This window comes from Neovison vison, chromosome 4 (genome assembly GCF_020171115.1).
Source record: "Neovison vison isolate M4711 chromosome 4, ASM_NN_V1, whole genome shotgun sequence".
In the NCBI taxonomy this organism is placed as follows: domain Eukaryota; kingdom Metazoa; phylum Chordata; class Mammalia; order Carnivora; family Mustelidae; genus Neogale; species Neogale vison.
This window is the reverse complement of record NC_058094.1, coordinates 38,968,009-38,993,701: the sequence shown is the minus strand read 5'-3', so window position 1 is coordinate 38,993,701 and position 25,693 is coordinate 38,968,009. Positions and strand designations below refer to the sequence as shown.

General features: G+C 49.0%; 1 protein-coding gene across 4 annotated transcripts in view; it reads left to right on the top strand.

The window, feature by feature from the left end:
• Positions 1–25,693, top strand: part of MATN2 (matrilin 2) — a 128,194-nt gene that overhangs the window by 25,265 nt on the left and 77,236 nt on the right. For all 4 annotated transcript variants that reach the window (XM_044245235.1, XM_044245234.1, XM_044245233.1 and 1 more), the window contains exons 2-3: positions 12,046–12,615; positions 20,062–20,184. In XM_044245235.1, the coding sequence (XP_044101170.1) occupies positions 12,046–12,615; positions 20,062–20,184 (693 nt within the window). The remainder of the gene's footprint in view (positions 1–12,045; positions 12,616–20,061; positions 20,185–25,693) is intronic.

Below are 25,693 nucleotides of genomic sequence, written 5' to 3'. Positions count from 1 at the left end.
GTTTTTCACTTTGCAGAGAGGACAAATCACCTGTTCCCCAGTATTTTCTGTACTGTCTTGTACTGGGGGACGGGCCGGTTTTGAGTGTGTGTGTGTGTGTGTGTGTGTGTGTGTGTAGGTTATGATTTTTTAAAAAAAATATTTAATTAATTAATTTATTTGATAGAGATCACAAGTAGGCAGAGAGGCAGGCAGAGAGAGGGGTGAGGAGGAGATGCAGGCTCCCTGCTGAGCAGAGAGCCCGATGCGGGGCTCAATCCCAGGACCCTGGGATCATGACCTGAGCTGAAGGCAGAGGCCCAACCCACTGAGCCACTCAGGCGCCCCTAGTTTATGATTTTAAGATATGAGGCATTTCTCAGTTTCAGAAAGAAAGAAAGACAGTGAGAGGGGTTTTGGTGGAGATTACCAAATTCACTCTGAACCAAATTTAGCCCAATGAGTTTTAAAACCATGGATTATTTCTGGGCTTCTTTATACATCTTTTTAGAAATTGGGAGAAAGCCTGTTTGTACGACAAACTCAGAGATGTGAGGAGCATTTTTTTTTTTTTTTCAGTGAAACTCTAGCATACTGCTACCTTGCAAGGAAATTCAGTTCTTTGGAAACTGTTTTCTCCAGGGCTAAACTGGGGCAGCTTTCTCTTTGGCTCTTTGCAAAGAAAATTGTCCAGGGTTCTGGAAACCACGATTGTTGAACCTCATATGATGTCTTTTCTTTCAGCTCATGTTAACAGTTACGAAGGGAGACTCGGTGTGATGTGGCATGTTTTTTTCTTTCTTTCCTTTTTTTTTTTCTTTTCCATTTTGCTGGCACATTGGTGCACACTCCCTGAGAGCCTTAGAGAGCTGTGTTCCTCAAGGAATTTATGACAGTCAGCAGGGACAACTGAAATTTGAGCTGGTGTCAATCCAGAATCCCTCCTTGTGACCCAAAAGATGCAAGATCATTCACCAGAACCTTCTTTAAAAAAGAACGACAACAACAAAAATCTCACTGTGACACTGGAGAGTATATTTTTGCATAAAAGCTTCCCGGTATGTTTTTCCACAGCCAGATAACATCCATCTCCCCCAGCCACACTCATCTGTCTGCCCTGCCAATGTTCTCCTTGGTAACAGCTTGGGAAAGTGTCCGCAGAGCAAACCTGACGGTACTGAAATTTCAGCTGCTGCCCTTGAACTTTGGTTCTGCTCTGAGGCTGTTGGAAAGAACTTATTAGAAGAAGGGTTGACATCCTGACCCTATGTCATGTGTTCTTGAGAGAAGCATGTGGTACGTGGCATCTTGAGTGGTATCCACTGCTTTCTGCACAGCTCATTGGGACAAGCAAGTCCGTGGTAAAGACCACACAGAAGGGAGGAGAAAACCAGAGGGGCTCCAAAGCCACTCTTTCCTTTCCCCTAGCTGTCTTCTACCTTCTTTCTTCCTCAACCAGGCATTCAAAGCAGGGTAAATGGGGGCAGAGGAGGAAGTCCATGGAAATGCCCTCCATCTGGAAGTACTGGGTATTCTTCTCTTCAGGAGCTGGCCAAGGGGTAGAGCATGTGTTCGCTCTGTATTTTGGCTGTTCATGCGTCCTCGTTCGGAGTTCCTGTCTCTGGTAACTACTTGTTAGGCTCTTCTGGCCACGTGTCTGTTATGAATAGGATTACCGAACAATGGCTCCCCTTCCCCTGACTCATTCTGCAAGCTTCTGTTTGCTTGTCTCACCGAACCCCTGGATGGTAGGCCTCTGAGGGCAGGGACTGCCGCATCTTCTCCTTGTCCCCTCCCCACACCTCCAGCACTGTATTTTGCCCATAGTGTCTTCATTTGCTTCACTACCTTCTGGGTACCAGCTGTGAGCCAGGCAGGATGAAATGAAATTGAATAAAGCCAGTTGTGACCTCAGAGGTCTGTCCTATTGTTTTGTGGGCTTGTGGGCCAATAGGTATGGTGTTTGTGGGATGACATCGTTGTACATTGCCATTAATAGTGCTTACTGTCCCCACTGCCTGGTGATGCAGAAGACACTTCTGCACGGATAAGCGCAGCAGGTGAATCTGGGTGGCTGAGGCACAGTGGGGACTCCCAGGGCACTGGTTCAGGGCAGAGGGTAAAGGGGACATGTGCATGAGAAGGGTGTGTCTCGAGTTGACCTTTTTCTTTTTTTTAATAGATTTTATTTATTAATTTGGCAGAGAAAGAGAGAAAGAGATTACAAGTGGGCAGAGAGGCAGGCAGAGAGGGAAGCAGGCTCCCTGCTGAGCAGAGAGCCCAATTCGGGGCTCGATCCCAGGACCCTGAGACCATGACGTGAACCGAAGGGATAGGCTTAACCCACTGAGCCACCCAGGTGCCCCTTGAGTTGACCTTTAACTCCTGGGGCTCATCCAGTCTCTGCTGCCAGTCCTCCCCAGATTCTGTCCAGGGAAAAATGTGTTAACTGGCAATGAGGAGGGCCACTGGGTAAGACTCTTCTCTGTTTTTTCCTGTTCAGAGGAGACTCTTTACTTTAGGTCACCGACCGGGAAACAGGGTACTGTTAGGGTCCGTGATCAAAGGAACGAGACTGATACAAAGCGAAGGTCAAGCAAAACTTTATTTCGCGCCAAGCATCAGGAATCAAACAACCAGTCAGAGCTACCTCTTACGAAAAGGCGGGGACGATGAACCCAACAAGGTCACTTCCAAGAAGGCCACTCTGGACGAGGCCGCTCTAGATGATGCTGCTGCTCCGCAGATGAGGCCGCTCCATGATTGGAGCCGTTCCCAAGAAGAGGCCGCTCCCAAGACAAGGCCACTGCTCAATGAAGTTGCTCCCCGGACAAGGCCGCTCCCAAGAAGAGGCTGTTCTGGACAAGACCATTTCCTGGATGAGGCCACTCCCAATGACGAAGAAGCAACAATGACAAGGAGGACAACCCAGATGACACAGACTCTGCTCCCCACGATGCTACTCTGACCAGGCTTCCACCCGGAGGAAGCCACCACTGCGGACAAGGCCACTTGTGGTTCGGGGTGGCGAGGCATTTTGCAGCGAGGCTGCTGGTGTCTAGGGGCCGTTGGCATCTCAGGGCTGCTCACGCCTCCAGACAGCTGGCATCTAGGGGCTGCAGGTGTCAGGACCGACTGCTGGCATCTAGGGTCTGTAGGCATCAGGACCGCAGGCGTCGAGGGACCGCTGACAACTGGACTGCTGGGCCGCCGCTGGAGGCTGGAGGCTGGAGGCGGCAGGTGGTGGCGCTCGGGGCCGCCGCCGGAGGCAGCAGGCTGCAGGCGGCGGCGCTCGGGGCCGCCGCCGGAGGCTGGAGAATGGAGGCGGCGGCGCTCGGGGCCGCCGCCGGAGGCTGCAGGCTGCAGGCGGCGGCGCTCGGGGCCGCCGCCGGAGGCTGGAAGCTGCAGGCAGCGGCGCTCGGGGCCGCCGCCAGAGGCTGCAGGCGGCGGCGCTCGGGGCCGCCGCCAGAGGCTGGAGGCTGGAGGCGGCGGCGCTCGGGGCCGCCGCCGGAGGCTGCAGGCTGCAGGCGGCGGCGCTCGGGGCGGCCGCCGGAGGCTGCAGGCTGCAGGCGGCGGCTGCAGGCTGGAGGCGGCGGCGCTCGGGGCCGCCGCCCGAGGCTGGAAGCTGCAGGCCGCGGCGCTCGGGGCCGCCGCCAGAGGCTGCAGGCGGCGGCGCTCGGGGCCGCCGCCAGAGGCTGGAGGCGGCGGCGCTCGGGGCCGCCGCCGGAGGCTAGACCGCCGGAAACTGGAGGCTGGAGGCGGCGGCGCTCGGGGCCGCCGCCGGAGGCTGGAGGCTGGAGGCGGCAGCGCTCGGGGCCGCCGCCGGACGCTGGAGGCGGCGGCGCTCGGGGCCGCCGCCGGACGCTGGAGGCTGCAGGCGGCGGCGCTCGGGGCCGCCGCCGGAGGCTGCAGGCGGCGGCACTCGGGGCCGCCGCCGGAGGCTAGACCGCCGGAAGCTGGAAGCTGCAGGCGGCTCGAGGCTGCAGGCGGGGGCTTGGGGCCCGGGGGAGACTGGAGACTGCAAACATGGTTGTAGCTCTTACAAGAGCTGTTACAGCTCTTCTATTCACCGTTGACTCCCCTGCTCTCCGCCGACTTCCACCGCTCTCCGCACCGCTTCACCGCTCTCCACCGACTTCACCGCTCCTGTAGCAGCCGCTGCTCTCCTGCAGCAGCCCCCCCTTTGACAGCCTGGCAGAGCAACCTTTATGGGGGTGGTTAAGCCCCGCCCCTACACAGGTGGCCAATTGAATTCCAATTTTCCCAGTGGATATACATACGGCTTACTGATTGGATGTCTCCACTCAGTCTGCCCCACAAGCAAGTTCCTCTGGGAGGGGCAGACCCTTACAGGTACAAAGTACAGGTGCTAGTGTCATACTGATGTGGGTGTGACATTCTGCCCCCACTCATTTGCTCCATACCAGTAGACTGGTTACTCAAGCTCTAAACCTCAGAATTGGGGTAACAGTGGTGTCTGCCTTATTTATTTTATGAACCTAATTGAAAGCCAGGACATATCTGACATGTACATGGTCCAACATCGGTGCAGAATGTGGGTCAGAGCATGTGAGAAAACCCAGGATGTACGGTTGTCATGTTTACAAGGTCTCTTCTGGTCTTGGGAAGGGGTCCCCTGATATCGCCTTCTCTGGTCTCTTGGGTGTGTGGCCAGAGTCTCCCTGGCTCACATACCCCTCGGGATAGAGTTCTCAGATGTGTTGTGTCCAAGAATCACCCGAAGGAGTCACAGGTGCAGATTACTGGGCACTGGCCCCAGAGATTCGTATTCACTGGGTCAAGGGTGCTGCCTAGTGCTTAGCATTTCATATACACAACTGAGGAGTCTCTGATGTCTTCAAGATGTCTTCAAGACATTGAGGATACTGGAAAACTGACCAGTTTTCCCAGCTCATGGAGAGGGATTTGCACCTTCTCTCTTCCCCACCTTCCCACCCCTCCCAGTCACATGTACATCAAAGGAATGATGGCGCGTCATGCCTGACACTGTGTGGGAACCAGGGATTCACAGGAGATACCACTTGTGGCTGGGTGGCTCCACGCATGAGACGCAGGGAGGAACATGCTCAGATAGAGATAAATGGGGCAGGTACCAGGGGGCTCAGAGAAAGGCCTCATTTAGGCCAGTGTTTGGGGGCTGGGCATCTAAGAAGGGTTTTTAAAAAAATAGGTGGCCACAGGGTTGTCTTAAGCTGAGGAGGCAGCTCAGAGAGGATGTAGGGAACTACAGACCATTTGATATCACTGGGGTATAGGGTAGAGGGTGGGGAGTTCTGGGCCAAAGAGTTCATTAGTTCATTCTCCCATGAACATTATTGACTTTGCTGTCCGTGAACCTTAGGGTGGTGGCTTTTGGAGAAATTGCTTTGATGAAACAACATCCTGAGAACTTATAGCTGCCACCTTCAGCTACGGTGACTCTGATCAATGAAACTCACCAAAATATTTACATATAGGAAATTTCTGATGTAAAGAGAGGAAGTGTGCGTTCCATTGGTTCGGAGAGTCTCTCTATTCTCTCAGGCAAGGGAAGCCATTGATGAGATGGTTGGGGCATTAAGGTTGGTGGGTGGAGATGGGGGAGTATGGGGGGGATCTAATGGGCTTCATTGCAAAGTGTCTGGTTGGCAAATAGTTTTCACTCCTAAGCCCCCTCCAGGCGCCAGGTGGAGGGAACTCGGGGGAGCTGTGTTAGGAGCTACTCTGTGGCTGAACTTTGATTCTTAGCCTGGGATCAATTAGGGAGTCTCACAGGTGCCAGCACCGGAAGACTGGGGGACAATGTGTAAAGCTTGGGATCTGCTGCCTTGCCTTGAGACTTTATCATGTGACTTGCTATCAATCCAGACGTTCATTTCCTATGGCTTATACACTTGGGTTTTTGAGCCTTATGTGCAGGGCTTGACATTTATACCAGTTAGGTTTCATCTTGTCAGCTTTGACTCATTATTCCAGTGCCCAGAAATCCTTTCTGCTCCTGACTCTGTTGTTCGGTTTATTAGCCACTGCTCCCAGAATTGTATGTAATGGTGTATATAGAACCATAAGTGCCCCAGAATTTGGAAACACGTTTGGAAAATCTTAGCAAGTGGGGAATGATTTGCTAATGGGGCCAAGGTATGTTTTAGATACCACGAAGCAGTCCAGGGTGTTTCCCTAATAGAAGGTAATCAAGTTTGCAGGGTATTCCCCAGTGGTTCTTTAGGAAGATGTGAGTAAAGCATAACGCTTTCAAAGAAGGCCATAGCTCATCAATAGCCCTGCCGAGTGTCTGGCGGAAGGTCCTGCAGCAGCTGGCGACTGACTAATAAGGGAATTGGAGAGGGAGGGAAGGACCACGGTCTTTCCAGCACAGGCCAAGAATCACAGGCCCCAGTCAATTGCCCTAAATACAGGGGAGTTTCAGGTGAAGTCACATCAGGGACAAAAGTAAAAAATAGGCTAAATCGCCTCTGAAATGTCCATGAAATCACCTGTAAGTCCCAACCACTAGTCATGGTCTGGAGGCCCATGGCAACAAAGCTACATGAAGTGGACTTGGGGGCCACATCTCAGGCTCCTGTGGGCACCTCTGAGGCCTCCCTGAGCACGGAACTGGGTCAGCCTGTGGTGCCCTTCTACTTGGCAGTCTCTTTCTCTCAGTCTGTTCGTCTCTCTGGCTGGCTGTCTTTGACCAGCCTATACACCTCAATTCACAGACACCAAATGCTTCTGGGATGCGAGTTCCCTCAGCTCTCCCTCACACCTGCCCCATCCCGCAGCGCCTCACCCTGCCCTCCCCGGCCTTGCTCCTACTCCTACTCCTCTCTCAACAAGCACTTGTCAGGTGAGTGAGAATGGGAGTGAGTGGGAATGGGGGTGACCAGCAGCCTGACAGAAGCGCTGCTGCTATTCAGGGAGGCAAGCATCTGTTTTATCATTCTATTACATTTTTTAAAATGCAGATAGGCATCTTGCAGGGAGAAGCGCTTGGCAAGATGCAGGCAAGTTGGAGCCATAGCTTTCAGGCCTGGATTCCAGGGAAGGAAAGAACTGACCCCCAAAGGCCGGTGCAGTTCTGGGGCACCTTGAGTATGCTGACGATGGTGGGTTGAAAAGGACAAAATCCTTTCTGAGTATTGCTTGGCAGTTAAGAGTGTGGGCTACAGAGGCAGACAAGATGGGGTCAGATCCTGGCTCCTCTGCTTCCTAAGTATGAGATCCTGGGCTAATTATTTGGTCTTTTGAGGCTTACTGTCCTCATCTGTAAAATGGCAATAGTAACAGTGTCTAGAATAAATAAGCCAACACTTGGAAAGTGTTCAGAACAAGGCCCAGTACATATTAGGTGCTCAATAAAGAATAGCTATAAATTATTATTTTATTCTTTTGAGTTTCACCACATCTCTGGGAGGTATTATTATCACCATTTTGCAGAAGAAGAAACTAAGGTCAGAGAGGTCAAGGAGAGGCTCAAAGATCATGTGGACAAAAGGTGACTTACACTGAGGTCGTAGAACTATACGTCACTTCACTAAGTGTTTCTGAGCCCCCTTTGATTCTCTGCATGTTATAGATATTCACATACTTTCCTTCTCCAAGCATGCTTTGATCCCAGGCAGATGGTACCAAATATTTGTTGTCCAATTCCACGGCCATGACTGAATTTAGCCAGAGCAAGGGAGGCTGATTAGTGACAAGTCTGCAACCCTGAGCAATGGAAATCACTCCAAGGTTGCACACTGGAATCCTGCTGGATTGGAATGTTTCTTAAAATTGTCCTGGCTCAAGTTCAACAGTAAGAGACACTTGTTTGCCCAACTTGTGGGCTTTGAGGGCAAGTTGACAGTACTGAAGTGCAGTTGACAAGGTCCAGACTGTCACTTTGTGGTTCAAGGGATGACATTTTATGATCTTCCCACAAAACCTCATCCAGTGCTGTTGAAAGTCTGTCATGAGGGGCCAGAAGGATGATTGTGTGCTCTTCTCCCAGGCTTGGGAGACGGGGATGCTGTTAATCAGAACCAGTCTGTGAAAGGAATACACACAGAGGAGAGTCCATTTTCTGGAAACACCTCTTAGCAGTCCCCATGTGGAAAAGCTATGGGGACTCTTTATCATCCCAGGTCTGACACCAATGAGCCGTCTCTGAGCCTCAGTTTCCCCTTGTGTACACTGAGTGACTTGACTTTGTTTAGACCCCTCCAGCTCTAACAATTTATTAGCCTGTGAGTCTGTGAACCAAAGTTCAAAAGTGGCCATACTTCCTCATAAAATGGTGAATATTGGGGTCTAGAATCTGTGACTAGAATCTGACTCTAGAGCCACACCTGCTCTAGAGCACGTTGACTTTGTGGTTTTCATCCACTTCCTTGAAATGACTGCTCTGGTTCAATTCCTTCCACCTAGAACCTTGCTCTGCCACCCAGAATTCCATTTAATTCCATAAATGTTGACGGAAGACTTAACTCTGTTCCCAGCTGCATGGTTGGAAAGATGAATGAGACTAGTTTCCCACTTTGGGGAATTCACAGTGAGATAGTGAGGTCAAGACTTGCCAGAACGGGGTGCCTGGGTGGCTCAGTGGGTTAAAGTTTCCTGCCTTCGGCTCAGGTCATGATCCCAGAGTCCTGGGATCGAGCCCCGCATCGGACTCTCTGCTCACCAGGGAGCCTGCTTCCTCCTCTCTCTCTGCCTGCCTCTCTGCCTACTTGTGATTTCTATCTGTCAAATAAATAAAATCTTAAACAAACAAACAAACAAACAAACTTGCCAGAACGTCTTTCCTCCAGCAATCTCTCTAGTACCTAAAACTAATAGTTCTCCAAGTGTGGTTCCTTAACCAGCGTCATCAACTTCACCTGGGAACTTGCTAGAAATGCAGATTTTTCTGGTGCCACCCTAAATCTACAAGGTCAGAAACTCTGGAAGTGTGGCCCACAATCTCAGTGTTTAATGCTTCTCTGGGGGCTTGGGAGGCACCTGCAGTCTGAGAACCACTGAACTGGTCCTCTCAGGGACAAGCTGCAAGACTGTGGTTCTTAGCCCTTAAGAGACCTGAGAAATTGTCTTGAAGAAAACTCACTCACTTGGGCTGCCAAGACTCACTTTCCACTCACAGTCACGGCTCCTGTGGAACTCCAACACCATTTCGAACCTTTGTGGTGTTTCGGTCAATGCCCAGGCGTTGTGAAAATGATATACTTGTTTTGACGGAAACTAACCTAGTTTAGCACACCATTCCCCGTGGAACCTCCAGGCTTCCCTTTAAAGTGACTGTGATGTTTGATGGGATGTTGATATGGTGACTAAGACCCACAGCAGGAATCCCAACCCCAGACGACCTCCTGCTTCCAAACTTCTCCAGAGGAAGCATTCTTAGGGGGCCATTCGGCTGTCTCCTCTCCTTCCAAGCAGACTTTCCTTTATATTTCCCACCGTGGCAGGGTCTGAGCCTGGTTTCCGTTCCCCCTCCCAGGCAGAGAACATTGGGCCACATTCTCCTTGCAGTAAGTTCACACATCAGTGGTGGAGGGCCTGTGGCTCCTGGACGGGGGCCAGCCTGGCTCCTGAGACCTGTGGGTCTGTCCTCCATGGCTCCGATCAAGGGCTATATGCTAGACCATGGGCACTTTTGTGAAAATAAAAAGAGGCACCCCTTCTAGGTACATCTCAGGATGGATGCAGCCCTGGGGGCCCAGCGCTGGACTGGATTTCAGCCATTTGCCTCATAAGGCAGGTGTCTATGGGCAACCCGGACTACGTGGCCAGGAGTAGAAGCCTTCTCCCCTGGAGAGAAGTGACGGGCAGTGTGGGCAGACAAGAGGGTTCCCACACATGGGGCCCAAGGCCACCCTCTTTGCCTTGAATTCTCACTAACCCCTAATGTGGTGGGTGTTGGTGTGTCTCCATATAGGCTTTTTTCTATATTAGAAGAGATTTTCCAATTCTTGGTACCTCTATGTATCCAATGGATATGACACTGTACTTTCCTCTTAAGAGTTTATTCTGAAACTCAGATGAGACCATAGTGATGAATGCGCTCTGGAGAAAGGATTTTGAAAACATCACACAAATGGCAGGTTTTATATTGATCTTTCTCCCAGAATCCTCAAAGGTGGCGTCTGGGGCCTCTGGTTTGAGAAACTCACTTTGAATTCACATAGCCCCAGTGTTAGATGTGGGTGCAGCACAAGCTTGGTCTCCTTGCCAGGATGCTGCTGTTCAGGGGTGCTTCCTTATCCCCAAATCGGAAGACTTATGAGGCCATAAGTGGATGAGGTGTGTGACTCGCTCGGGGCGAGTCACAGCCTGGCAAGCCGGGGTGGACAGGATGACTTCATGGCATTTCCCACTTTTCATTTTGATGACTGGGCTCACTGTTTCATATTTGGCTTTCTCTCTCTTTCTCGCAGCTGTGGTGACTGGGATTTAGGACAAGCATTTGGGATCCCTTCTCTAATCCCTGTCAAATCTGGATTTAGCTACAGAGTCTGGGAAGGGGAGGAGGGACTCCCTGCTGGCTGGAGGCAGTAGCTCAGAACATCTGAGAACTCCAGCAGGGAGACCCAGCCTCCACCCTCTGAGGCAGGAGGCCTCTCATCTCATCCCATATCAGCCTCTTCCTAGAATGTGATGAGTTTTAGCCACAGACTCAAACCTCTTCTAGCCTTCTTGCTTGGGGGCTGAAGGAATAAGGGTGGCGGGAGTGGGGGAGAGACTTGACATTGGCCTTTTTCCCATTTAATGGTGTCTTTGGTTGAAATGTTTTTGGGGGGCACCTGGGTGGCTCAGTGGATTAAAGCCTCTGCCTTCGGCTCAGGTCATGATCCTAGGGTCCTGGGATCGAGCCCCGCATTGGGCTCTCTGCTCAGTAGAGAGCCTGCTTCCACATATCCCTCTGGCCCCCACCTGCCTCTCTGTCAAATAAATCTGTCAAATAAATAAATCTGTCAAATGAATAAATAAAATCTTTTTTTTTAAACAGACTAGGTTTTTTTTTTTTAATTTATTTATTTGAAAGACAGAGATCACAAGCAGGCAGAAAGGCAGGCAGAGAGAGAGGGGGAAACAGGCTCCCTGCTGAGCAGAGAGCCTGATGTGGGGCTTGATCCCAGGACCCTGGGATCATGACCTGAGCCGAAGGCAGAGGCTTTAACCCACTGAGCCACCCAGCCACCCCGAATAAATAAAATCTTTAAAAAAAAGGAAAAAAAAGATAGAAATGTTTTTTGGTTGGTCCCTTTTCCAGTTCCCCTATGCTCCCCCACCCCCTCCAGTTAAGGTTGAGTCCCTCTCTCAGCAAGATTGGGGCAGTAATTGTCTGCAACCTCTTCATTTGACTTATTATGCGAGCTCCCTACAGCTCAGCTCAGTGACATAATGTGACACTCACGTATTCTCAGGCCCTTCATGGCTGGCTTCAGGTTACCCTCCAGCTCCATTCCTCTCTGCACCTCCTAGTAGTTTCCATTTCCACCATATTCCTGCCATCTTGGGCTTCTGTTCATGTGCCTCTCTCCATGTGTTCCTTCTCTCGATCCAAACACTGCATAAACCTAGTTCATGTCCTATCTCCTTGATCCCAGCCCACTAACATTCCTGTTCCTGGAACATCTAGTGTAAGCACCACACTGCTTCATGTAATTATTCTTTCATTTGGTCCATTAGTTAAGTTCCCAAGGTGGATTGTAAGCTCCTTGACATGGGCCATTGGCTTGTGGTGTATTCCCTGCAGTATCCAGCCACGCTTATGGGACAGTCAGTCAATCATCAAATCATCTTGACCCCGATCAGGTATTTGTCCCACCTAAAAACTGTATGGATGACTTTCTAGGAACTGAAGTGTTTGTTTATCCTGCACAAATAGTTTCTCCTTGTAGCCAATACTCATGATCTCCCAGTCATGCATATTACACCTTTCATGCTTTCCCGAGGGGGGAAGAAAAACCAAAGAAAATCAGAGTTCTGCAAGGTGATTCCGGACCCCTGGGCTTTCCAGTAACAGCCAGCCTTCAGGGGCCCTCAGTGCTTCTCTAATGAGTTTGACCTCTCCTCTCTCCCCAGAGAGCTCCTGTGAGAATAAGCGGGCAGACTTGGTCTTCATCATTGACAGCTCCCGCAGTGTCAACACCCATGACTATGCCAAGGTCAAGGAGTTCATTGTGGACATCTTGCAGTTCTTGGACATAGGCCCGGATGTCACCCGGGTGGGCCTCCTGCAGTATGGCAGCACCGTCAAGAATGAGTTCTCCCTCAAGACCTTCAAGAGGAAGTCCGAAGTGGAGCGTGCGGTCAAGAGGATGAGGCACCTGTCCACTGGCACCATGACAGGGCTGGCCATCCAGTATGCCCTGAACATCGCATTCTCGGAAGCTGAGGGGGCCCGCCCCCTGAGGGAGAATGTGCTGCGGGTCATAATGATTGTGACCGACGGGAGGCCACAGGACTCCGTGGCCGAGGTGGCTGCAAAGGCACGGGACACGGGCATCCTGATCTTTGCCATCGGTGTGGGCCAGGTGGACCTCAATACACTGAAGGCCATCGGGAGTGAGCCCCATGAGGACCACGTCTTTCTGGTGGCCAACTTCAGCCAGATGGAGTCACTGACCTCCGTGTTCCAGAACAAGCTGTGCAGTAAGTCCTGCTCCTCTGGGACTCTTTCAGGGGATCATTAGGATTTCTTCTTTCATCTTCTAGCATAGAGTGGGCTAACCTTGTCCCAGGTACTGCGCTGGCAAGGGTGTTGGGTAAAGGCCAGGATAGACACAGCGTGTCTTGGGGTTGCATGCTAGCTGAGGGGTCAGAGAGTAAGGCTATAATGACACAGGGAAGTACCTGCAGCTGTGACAGAGGCATGGAGGAAGAATTCAGGCCAGGACCTCATCCCGGCCAGGGTGCTCAGGGAAAATTCCCTGGAGAAGGGATGTTCAAACCCAAACTGCTGAGTGAAGAGGAACAGATAGGCAAAGTTTTTCTCCAGCACATTGGATTGCTCCGGCATTCCCTAAGTTAAACTTCATGAGTTGGAGTAGAGATGGGATCAGGAGGGGAGAAAAAAAAAAAAAAAAAAAAAGAAACCACAACATCTCCTTGGATGGGGTCGAATACCAAGCAGTGTTGGCCCATGGCGATGCAAGTGGTGGAGGTTTTCTCCTCGAAGAGGCCCGGTGCATGGGGAGGACGGAGCTGAGGTCCCCTCCTCCTGCAAGGGGGATGCCTCCCCATGTCCTTGAGCTGCATCTGCTGCAAGGCTCTTCCACTCTCTCTTGCTTTCTGACCCTAGTCTCCACAAGGCTTTGCTCTCCCTTCCTTACCGGATGGCTCTCAGGGACCCTCACCTGGAACTTCTGACTCAGTGTTTCCCTGTGGGCCAACTTGCCCTCCTCCTAGTTTCCTTCTTCTTCCCCTGGCTTCCTGTCATCTCCTCCTCCAAGTGGGGGTGCCAAGGGGCCCACCCAGTCTCCTTGCTAATCCCGGGAAACTGGAAACCTGCCTCCTGGCCTGGTAAACAGTGTCCAGTCCTGCCTCGCCCACCTCCATTTGTCCCTGTCCCCTCCAGCTGCCATGCTTCCTTGGTGGGCAAGCAAAAGGAAATGTCTATTTTGAGATGACTGTTGTTCCCCAGGCGTGGCTGTGGAGAATGAGCTTAAGGACCAGACTCATCTCCAGCTCCCCGGGAGCAGGACACTGACACTCTGGGGGCTCTGAGGACTCTCACCCTGTTCGCAGACTCTGACAGAGCCTAGGAACTGCCACTCCCCCCACCGAAGTCTTAGGGGGCAAAAACTGTGTTTTATTGCGTCTTAAAAAAAAAAAAAAAAATCCCTGGCTGAGAACTAACCTCAAAAAAAAAAAATCCCTGGCTGAGAACTAACCTCAAAAAGCAGAGACTCCATTGTGTCTTGATGCCCAAATCAAAAGATTTACTTAAAAAAGAAAAAAAATCAATGCCCTGCAGGCAAAAGAACTTTTTTCTCTGCAGTGTCACTTGGAGAATTTTCAATAGTGCCATTTGGCGGGGCACCTTTGAAGGGCCCGGCTGAGGGAGCCTTGGCCGCAGGTCACCTGGTCAACCTCAGCCAGTAGAATGCGCTGCAAACATGTTAAGGTTTATGACTTTAAATGACTTCTGCAGAATTTATGTTCCCCTTTTCCTGGAAATACTAAAACAGAAATTGGTTCCCTAACCGTTCTAATGGGTTTATTCATTTGTCTCGGAAAATGTCAATGGAGGCATTCTTCTAGAAGCATTCTGGGTTGATCAGCAAATGGAAAGGCGGGCTGAGGCGGAGGCTGTTGACTTGTCTGAAGAAGGAGCTTCTCTGTCAGCAAAATTAAAAGGCCGTTTGGACCCTCCACCCCGGACTTTGTTGTCATCTGGAAGCTCCAAGAAAATATCGGTATTCTGCCATTTGTTCGTCTCTCTGCATGGCCGCCTCAGGAGACCAGCTCTGCTCCCACAGCATCCCCGGTTCTGCGGAGCCATTCGCCAGCTGTCTTCAAAGGTCGAGGAGGCCCCGAGGCCTAGTCATCCACCTAGCAGTTAAGATGACAATATCCGACATTTGTAAAGCACTTTCCCTTCTGTTCTTGTATTTGATCCTCACGAAACTCGGGGGGGGGGGGGGGAGGCAACACAGTAGGATCCCTCCGTCTTTGCACCCTAGTAAACTGCTCGAGTGAATTCCCCGAGAGCTGCCAGGCGAAGGTGGGTGCTGCTTCCAAAGTTCTGGCTCATTCCACTCCTCTGCACCTCGGGGGTTGTAAATCCCTCTTTTAAGGTAAGCCATTTCCTTGGGCACCTGAGTGGCTCAGTGGGTTAAGCCTCTGCCTTGGGCTCTGATTGTGATCTCAAGGTCTTGGGATCGAACCCCGCATCAGGAGCCCAGCTCCGCGGGGATCTGCTTCCCACCCCCACCCCACCCCCCGCCCGCCTCCTCTCTGCCTTCTTGTGACCTCTCTCTCTTGACAAAAAAAAAAAAAAAAAAGTAATAGTAATAATAATAATAAATAGATTAAAATAAAGGTAAGCCATTTTCTGACACCGCCCCCTCGCCCCCGCCCAAGTTCAAGCCACACTAGGTAAACCAGCTTTGAGGTTGGCATTCACCTCAGAATTTGACCGGGAGCCTTTCTAGGGTGGGAGGCGGAGGAGCAGACTCGAATCTCAGCGTCGCCCCCTGCCGGCCGTAGGGTACTTTGCAAATCTGTAAAATGGGGATTTTACCTCCAGACTAGATGTGGGAATGCGGGTTATCAACTGTAGAGCCCCATTCAGTGTGCACCGTGTTGTGTGTGATTGCAGTCAGATACTCGGAGGACCAGCAAGCTAGGCAGATGGGCTCGGTTTTGATCTGCACTCCGATTATCAGACAGCAGGAATGAGCATCTTCCAAGTTTCTGCGCTCTGTGAGGGTTTGGAAGTCTCATTTCTTCCTTAAACATTCGTTGAGCTACGCTCTGAGAATAACAGCTAATTTTGTCTTGGGCTAGGTACTTTCCACTTGTCTTTTCATTTAGTGCTTATAACAGGCTTATGGGGCAGGTGCTGTTATTACTCCCATTTTACAGAAGCAGAAACTGAGGCTTAGGAAGGATAAGCAACTTCAAAGAGCAGGGTTGGAGATTCAGGTTGCATGCTCTCTGGCCCAAGCTCTTACCCTCCACATGCCAGGCCTGAGGGTTCCAGGCTTGTGCGAAGATGCTCTCTCTCACTGCAGAGAAACGGGATGTCAGCTCTCCAAAATGTGCTCTTCGGAAAGTCACCTGGACTGAGGGACCTCTGATCAGAGAACATCCGGGTCTCTCTAGGGGCTCCAGGAGGGCTGTAGAAAGGAGATGATAATAATAATCATTACCATTTATTGTTATTAATATCATAATATTAATGCTCTGATTTGAGCTATTAGCGTACATTAGCTTATTTTATTCACACAACAAATCTGTGAAGTAAGTGCTCTTACAGCTCTTATTTTACAGAAGAGGAAATTGAGACCCAGAGAGGTTCAATGACTTGTCCAGGGTCACACAGCACTGTGGTAGAGTAGAGGTGTAAGCCCAGGCATTCTAGTTCAGAGCCTACCTCTTGACCACTGTGTGCTACCCACACTCAACAGATGAGTAGGAGTTTCTTGGCTACTTGGGGAGGTGGGGTTGCACCATGGCAAGAAGCCAGGAAAGGAATGATATTTCCGATGGATTTTCTGTGTCATTAAAGCAATAACAACAGCAGCAAAGAACCAGTCCAGATTCTTTCTTAATGTTATAGCCTGCTAAGGAGATGTGACCCACAGTGTGAAAAAGGCGGACGAAGGGGTAGGCAGGGCAATGGAGGCCATGGTGCAGGTAGGGAGAGGATTTCGGAAGGAAGAAGGGCTGGGGTTCTGCACTTCCAGCAGAGCTGAAAAACGTGCTGGATCTGTTGGGGGGAGGAGATAGGCAGTCTTCCTGTGTGATGGAAGCAGGAAACTGTATTGTAAAACTAGGAAGAGTTCAGGCTCTGGAGCCAGACTGCCCTTGATTGGGAGACCTCATCTGGCTCTCACTGGCTGTGTGGACATGAACTTGGGCACAGCGGTGGCTTTATGTCCCTGGGCAGTAAATTCCTACACCAGCCACAGCAAGGGGTAGAATGCTGAGGTTGCATTCTCAGGCCACCCCTGAGAGCACCAGAGAGACTTGGAAACGAGGCATCCTGTGAATTGGGGCCCTGTCTACAAAATGACCAAAACCTACACATCCTGGGGCCTGCCATTTTTGCCTCCCAGTGAGAGGGGGCACTGAATCTGGGGACTGAAAAACACAGGTCTATCCTGAGCTTCCTGGTGATTCACTGTAACCCGGGTAGGGCTGATTTTAATTAACCTCTTGCTCCCTACTCTATCAGTCCCTGCTCTATCAGCAGGCCTTTCCTCCCCTAATAGCTCGATCCCACCCAGGTCCGGCACAGATGAAGGCTATAGTAGTGCTCCTAAGACACCCCTTTCATGAACCAGCCTGGGAAAGGTCTACGCTTAGTACAGCCCTTTGGCCCTCTAATGTTAGGTGGGAGATAAGACTGACTTCCACAAAAGTTGACTCTATATACCCAATAAGTGTTCTTTTCTAGACCCCTAGTCAGCCCTAGCACTCCTTTGGTCATTTATACATTTGTTAATAAGATTCCTATTTCCTAGTGTAAAAAAATCCAATCCTGCCAATGACCCAGTTTGCTGATTAGTGATTCCTTCCCCAGAACACAGTGCCTTGACCCAGTTGCAACCCATTAGAACTTCTGGAGGCCAGTGGAGGAGGCAAGATGATCGCCTCCCTTTCAATCCCACCCCAGAGGCCAGTCCCAGGGGATAGCTGATGTTCTTTGGAAACACCAATCACTCATCCATAAAATTTTACAGATGGAAATTTTTTTATTTTATCTTAGTAAAAACTGTTGGGATTCTTCTGCTTGAAAGGAACAGAAATTCAATTTGAACCAGCTTTGGGGGTGGGGGAGATTATATTCTATTACCTCGTGGAAATCAGGAGAAGGGTAATGAATGACGGTGCCCCTTTATCTCCATCTTCTCCCTCTGCCTCCCCTTCCTCTCTGTTCTGTCAAACCCTGTGCAGTATAAGGCAGCCCCCTCCTGGATGCCTTCCCTTCTCACCTCAAATGCATGGGGACAGATTCAACAGTCCCCATGCATTTGAGGTGAGAAGGGAGGGCAGCTTCTAGAAAAAGGTGGTAGGGGGGGTGTTACACAGACAAAAAACTAAATGTCTGTACTGAGGGTCCCTAGACACCATTCATGCCTTTATTCCACAGGGTAAAAAACAGGTCTAAAGAGCTACCCAACTTACCTGAACTCCCCTCCCTCATTCAGGCATAGGGGAACCAGGGCACAAATATGGCTTTTCATCCTGTGCCCTTTGTAGTATACCAAGTTCCAGTCTCCTGCTTCCCATTCTTTCACGGCACACGGCCAACACGAGCCTTGGGAACAAGCTGTCACTCCCAAACCCTCTGCGGTTGTTCTTGTAATTTCCCCATTTGACAGGTGAAGAAAGTGGAGTTTAGGGAAATTAAGTAATTCATACGAAGTCATAGTAAGTGGTGAGGCGGAGCATTCAGGCCATCTGCTTCTGGGCCCCTCCCTCTTCACCCCTGTGCTGCCTGCTGCCAATGGATGTTTGCTCTGCGTCGCATCTCCTGTCCCCTTACTTCATCTGCCAGGGTCCTGGTGAGAAGACAGGCACCAGGCTCGTCACCGGGGCTTCAACTGGTGGATAACTGCTATGTGGCTCTTTGCCCGGATGTGAGACTGCCTTCACTACAGAGGAGAGGGACACACTGAGCGTTCCTTGGGAAAGCCCCCAGGCCCGTGGGTTACTGGGCTCCAGCAGTCCATGGTAGGAAGAGAGCCTTCCGGGGTGCAGAGCAAGTGCCAATTAAAAGCAGAATGATGATCCACTTGTAGGACTGTCAGAAACTGAACATCTTGATAATCTCCAGTGCTGAAGTTTTGGGGGCTGTGGGCATCGTTATCCTCATGCACAGCTGGCATGGGACACCTTGCAAGGCGAGTAGGCCACACCTATTCAAAGGAGGGACCCGGTCCCAGCAAAACAGCTGCACCGGGGCTCAAGGAGATGCGTTTGAGAACGTTCGTCACAGCATCGTGAGTGAGTGTGAAAATTTGGGCACTGCTCAAATGATGGCTGATGGGGAGATGGTGAAATACAACGAGGAAGAATCAATCATAGGACCGATAGCTCAAGTGTTGGAAGGGAATAAGCTAGATCTCACGTATCTGATCATATCTGAGATAGACAGTCAATTCCCATTATTCTCAGAATCACGTTCTCTAAAGTCATGGCGACACTGCATTTGGAAGCTCACAACCATCATCCTAAATGGTATTGTTCAGAATTTGAAGTTTTACTCCCTTTATTTATTTCCTACCTACTGGTAACGAGACATCTATGTAACGTACACCATCAGTTTCATCAGTAGCTCGGTTTTCCTAAGCACTGGATTAGTGGGCTTGTTCTTAGCTTTTGAAAGCCTCTTTTATTTCAGCTTCATAAAAATATATTTCTACACGCGGGCATCTTTTTTGTTTATGAGAACACTTGCGTAACTTGTACCCTGTGGATAATGATGCTTGTTAATTTTAAATACGTTCAAGTTGAATTACATTGAATAAAGTAATAAACTAAGATGTAAAACACAGTGAGCATTTTTATGAGCTCCTGATAGACTTATGCAAGAATTGATGTATCTGAAAGCCAAAGGACTTCAGAAACTAAATGCAGATTTTTTAAATTAAGATCAGATTAAAAGATTATGGAAACATGGAACTTAGGAATGCATTCTTTACTCCACAATATTCTGTATGACACTTTTGCATATTAAAAGATTTCTTTTGGGGGACGCCTGGGTGGCGCAGTTGGTTAAACGACTGCCTCCGGCTCAGGGCGTGATCCTGGAATCCCGGGATCGAGTCCCACATCAGGCTCCCAGCTCCATGGGGAGTCTGCTTCTCCCTCTGACCTTCTCCTCGCTCATGCTCTCTCTCACTGTCTCTCTCTCTCAAATAAATAAAATAAAATCTTAAAAAAAAAAAAAAAAAAGATTTCTTTTGGGATTTATGGTCCTGAAAAACTGTTGACTCTTTGCCACGTCCTCATTTAACTAACAGCTTCTCCTTCAACCCCATTGCTGCTGCTGAAAATCTATGCATTAGCCAAAGCCCCCTCCGGTATCAGTAAACTTTCTGATTCCCCAGTTAAGCATTATTCATTGAACCGTGAAATGTCTGTTCTTTGGTTGATCATTTTTGACCTGTTTTTATCAGCAGTTTCATATGTCAACCTTGCATCATTTCCCTTGAACCCTCTGTGGGCCTTTATCTGCTAATGGCAATTATCTAAGACTGTCTTGTCCAGCCAGAGGCTGTACTTCCCCTTGAGGGTAGGGACAACACTTTGCTTTCCTTTGGGTCCTGCGTTCTCCTTCACAGCAGGTTCTGGATACACGTGGGTGGGTGAAGGCAGAGAAGGCGTCATCATCACCTTAACTCAGTGTATCTTCCTTTTCAGCGGTCCACATGTGCAGCATCCTGGAGCACCGCTGTGCCCACTTCTGCATCAATACCCCGGGCTCGTACGTCTGCAGGTGCAAACAAGGGTACATCCTCAACTCGGATCAGAAGACTTGCAGAAGTAAGATTGCTTTGCTAATGTTATTGTACTGTCCTCCCCAACTCTCTCGAGGGCCTCTTGAGTTCATCTGTGGCCCCTCACCCAACCAAGTCATTATCTCCCTAAGGAAAGAAAAGAGGCTTTATAACTCGTGCATTTTAGGTTGGCCTCCCCCCTCTCCACCGCCCCCCACCATCACAGTGCCAGGACCAGAGCCTGGCACATAGTAGGCAAGCGGAGAGAGTTTGGAAAATCGTTGAAGGCACCTTCTTAGAAATAACCTTTTTGAATTCATGCACTGGTCTCTGTTACTTCCAAGCTGTTCTTTAAGGGGACCCACCGGGGAGACTTTTTATCCACTGTCTCTATTAACTGTACCTCGAGGAATTGTTTCTCTATTTTATTCTCTTTTCTGAAGCATTGACTCTGGATGAGTTATTAACACTGGCTGGGAATGATGATTCCAGTTCTGTTTTAGAGGTGTGCAGGGATCTAGTAGCTTTGGTGAAGGACACTTTATAGGTCTTTTAAATAAAAAAAGGTCAAATAGATAAGACGCAGATAGAACTCACATTCTCTTTTTTTTGGCCAAAAATGGACTGACCATGTACTGACATTGGAGCCAGCAAGCGGCACTCCGCCTCTTAGAGAGAATTGCTTAGATGCTGAGTGTGGGCTTACGTCTATATATTTTTAAGTTGTAAGAAAAGCCACGCGTGGTTGGTTGCCCATAGGCAATCGGGCCACCAAACCAGGCTTCCTCAGGATTCAAGATTCAAGACTTGAGAGGAAGACCGGCCCCTACAGAGGAAATAAAACTCAGCTAATCTGACACACAGTTCATGCAATGCATAATTATTACACCACATGGTAAGCAATTAAGCATTAATGGGAAGCATTTGCACAAACGGCTGTAATTAGTGTCACATTTATGGAGCCAAACCACATTTTCCTGTTTTCTCCTCACTTCATTTTCGGGGTTGAGAGCAGTTGGATAGGGGCCTTCCTGTTCCCCAAGATGAGGTAACATCTGCTCGACTCCTCCAGTGCTGTGGCCCATGGAAGCATCGAGACCTCGGACTCTGAATCTCAGGCGCTCTGTGTTCTTTGGCTCCTGTCCGACCGCAAAATCTCAGATTTTTTGAGTGCAGCCTGAATCATTCCCATCTTCTGCTTGAACCTCTGACCCTTCTTCAGTTTCCACAACAAAAATCACCCACACCAAATACTCATGGGCTTAATAGAATTCTCTGGAGAGCTGGGGCAGCTCTGGCAAGGTCATCTCACCCACTGCTCAGCAAACAACCTAGACGTCTCTTGGACATCCTTGTACCTTCTTTGCACGGTCTGCCTGTCCCCTCTCCCAGCCTCTTCAGGAGCTCCCCCGCCCCCAAGGGGTTTCTCTGAAGAATGCTCAGCCTTTGGGCCCCCTGCTAACTCCCTTCTTGCCCTTCCCTTCTTAGCAGCACAAGAAATTCCTCCCCTGGTCTTCTGCCCCAGTCGCCTGCTGCGGTTGGGGCATCTGCTGGTGGCCACTTTCCAGGGGCTGGCTTGGTCCAGTCAGAGGAATTCTGAGACTAGCAAATAAAAAAGAAAATGTTCTCCCCTCAGTGTCCTGAGCAAAATCTTTCCTGCACCAGGTTTTGTCAGGCCCTGCCTGGTCCCACCTCAAGCCCTCAGGCCCCCTGGGCCCTCCCTGGTGTTGGTCTGGCCTGGGCTCCCTCCCGTTCAGGGCTGCGGGTGCAGAAACTGCCCAGGGCTTCAGACAGACTGACTAGATGGAGGAACAAGGTGGTCCAGGGCAGAGGGGCTCCAGCTCCAATAACCAAGAACCACTCAGGAAACCGAGCCCCAGGTGTCACCCCCAGAGAGGCAGAGTCAGTGGGTCTGACGGGGGTGTGGGCCAGGAGTCTGCATTTCCTGTGAACTTCTTTTTTTTTTTTTTTAAGATTTTTATTTATTTATTTGACAGAGAGAGATCACAAGTAGGCAGAGAGGCAGGCAGAGAGAGAGAGGAGGAAGCAGGCTCCCTGCTGAGCAGAGAGCCCGATGCGGGACTCAATCCCAGGACCCTGAGATCATGACCTGAGCCAAAGGCAGTGGCTTAACCCACTGAGCCACCCAGGCGCCCCTCCTGTGAACTTCTGACATGAATGGTTGCCACACTCAGATTCACTGGCATCAGGCAACAAGGGAGCAGGAGGGAAGGGCTTCAAGGTAGGGGGGAAGGGAAGGAGCTGGAACCAGGACTCTGGTGTCCCTCTGACCCAGCCCCTCTGGTCACCCAGAAGTAGTTCAACCACCTGCACTAGCAGGACTGGACTTAGCTGCGCTGGGACAGTCATAGAGAGCCTGGCTCGCTCTCTCTCTCTCTCTCTGACAAAGGTGGTAACTCTTTGGTCTGAAATGGTACATGAACCAGATTTCAATTTCAATCCCAGCATTGCTGCAGGTCAGCCTGTCTCTTCCCGAGCTGGTTATTGAAACTCCTTGACTCAACTTCCTCACCCATAAAATGGGGAAGCTGGTGACAAATTCATATTTACCTCGTTGATAAGTCCTTGTTAGCCTGTGGTTGTAGTCTGGTGGATAGTTAAAAGTTGTGCCAAGCGAAGGCTGGGCCATTCCTCGACCTCTGTTCAGGAACTGCTGGCAGGGACGTGTCCCTGCCAACACGGAGAGAGACTCAGTGGGCCTGGAGAAGAATGAGACACACTTCTTTCCATTTTTGAGCATGTAAGATGGGCCAGGCAGCATGCACATGACTGGAAATAAAATAGTGAATAAAACAGCAATGTCTATGTTTCTTGGAGCTCACATTCCAGCATGGGAGTAATTCAAATAACTAATGTAATTGCAACCATGCCCTTGGCGATTGCACCAAACTGACTGCAGCCGGTGCTCAGCTCCACAGCGTTGTGCTGCACAGGTCAGGCTGAACTAGAGCCCATTCACTTATTACTGTGTTGGCCATGTGTCAGGAGCCCTCCGAGTGCTTTATCCGTGCTATCTCATTTAATTCTGACAATGAGCTCTCACAGTGGATTCTATCATTCTCGTTTTACAGATAAGGAAGATAAGGTACCTTCCCCCAAAAAGGTCAGACAATTTACTCAAGGTCATATGGCTAATACTATGACCAAAGCAGAATCCAAATCTTGTAACGCAGGACTCCATATTCCTAGCCCTTAACCACCATTGGATACTGTCCCATGATCCTTGAGGGCCCCCAGATGGCGACAGGAGAACCCTGCAGCCAGAGAAATTCCTCTAGCCCCAGGACAGGCAGGTTCCAAGGCTCACTGATCTCAAGGGAGGCTCAGTAGTAATTCAGCAAGACTAATATTCAAATGATTATCATTCCCCCAAGTCCACTACCAACTGCTATGACAGTCACCCTACAGAATGATTTGAGAGGACCTCTTAGGTGATTGCTTTCAGATGTGCGTGTGTGCGTGTGTGCATACACACACATACACACACACACACACACACCCCATACCCACCCTGTTGTATTGGTACCTGTCTGTGTGGAGGGAGGAGGCCAACACAGCTAACTCAGAGATTCTGCAAGTGGAAAGGGACCTTAGCTGTTAGACTTTTAGCTCCCTTCCTCCACATAACCCAAGAATTCTATTCCCTCCTAGTGTCCCAGATGGATGATGTTGCCTGTCCATTCACTACCTGGGATACCAGGTTGTTGCAAAACACCTCCATCCTACCTCCAGATAGAGTGGACAAAGCTGAAATCCTACTCCCTGTAATTCCCACCTTTGATACAATTTTGCTAGCTAAAGCTCTATACCAGAAAGTATATTTCCTTTTCCAAATAAAAAGAGAAAACCCTTTGATTATTGAAGAGTGTTACCCCACATCCCTTATTAATTTTCTCTTTTTGGGGAGAAGCATAAACAGCTCTTTAAGTAGCTGGATTTGGGGTCTCTTCACTGTCCAAATAATCCTCTTCTGCATACTAGTTGGTCATTGTCTCAAAATGTACCCTTCCATTCAAAGACTAGATCAAGCATATTAAATATTACCCTCAAAGTCTGCCCATATGAGCAATTTGGAATGTACTGGAAGTCAACATTGTGGATTCTTCTGTCCTCCAGGAAGTCTTCCCTATCCAATACCATTAAATGAAATATATGTAAAAATGTTAGCATAGTACCTAGCCCATAGGGCTCAAAAGAAGTTTACGTCCTTGGGGCACCTGGGTGGCTCAGTCGGTTAAGCATCTGCTTGTGACTCAGGTCATGATCCCAGGGTCCTGCAACCGAGTCTTGCATCGTGCTCCCTGCTCAGTGGGGGGCCTGCTCCTCCCTGTCCCTCTGCAGCTCTCCCTGCTTGTGCTCTCTTTCTGTCAAATAAATAAATAAAATCTTTAAAATTAAAAAAAAAAGACATATATGTCCTTCCCTCTCCCATTTTTCCCATTTAAAAAAAAATGGGAAAAACCCCCATGAAGTACGCCTGTCTTCACATTTCTGTTTTCCCCTACCATCCCCCTCCCTTGAATTCCTTTCCCACTAATAAGAAAGAACTTTATCTCCTCTCTTTTCTTTATTTACGTTTTTAGATAAGGAATTTTCCCTTCCTTCTTGAATATTTAACCTATCTGGAAAAATATTGAAAACGCAACATTTAGAAAATTTCACTTGGCAAAAAAATGTAAACTTTCTTATCCAGCTTTCTCATTTTTTCTCTTTCTCAAGAACCATACCAAATGCATTTTATTGCTTTCATTCGTCAGATATGTTCCTGACATTATTTTTTCCAAGCTACACAGATGATTTAGTAGCTTTTATTTTACAGTTTAATCAAGGGGCATGGTCCATAAAAAACAGTCATATTGTTAGAGAAAAGAAAATCATAACCAACATCCCTCATGAACTTAGATGTAGCGATTCTTAAAAACTCAGCAAATAGAATCCATATTTATATCCTCTAATCAAGACCAAATGAGTTTTATTGCAGGGATGCAAGTTTGCTTTAACATAATTCACCACATTAACAGATCAAAAAGTGAAAAAATATATAATCATTTCAGTAGATGCAGAAAAGGTATTGAAAAATACCAGCATTCATTTATGATAAAAACTCTCAGCAAACTAACAATAAAAGGAAATTTCTCAACCTGATAAAAGGTATCTATGGAAAAACCTATAGTTAATATGATACTCAAGAGTGAAAGATAAATGTTTTCCTCCTAAGAGAAGGCACAAGACAATATGTTCATTCTTACCATTTCTCAGCATTGCACTGGAAGTTCTAACTGATAAAAAAATAAAAAGAAATTAAAAAGTCATATAGGTCAGAAAGAAAAAAGTAAAATTGTCTTTATTCACAGACTATGTGATTGCTTCTATAGAGAGTGGGTGGAATCTTATAAAAATAGCTATTAAAATTAATAAATGAACAAGGTTGTAGGATACAAAGTCAATATATGAAATTATTTGATTGTATTTTTACATACTGGCAACAAAAATCAGAAATTGAAATACCAGAGGCGCCTGGGTGGCTCAGTTGG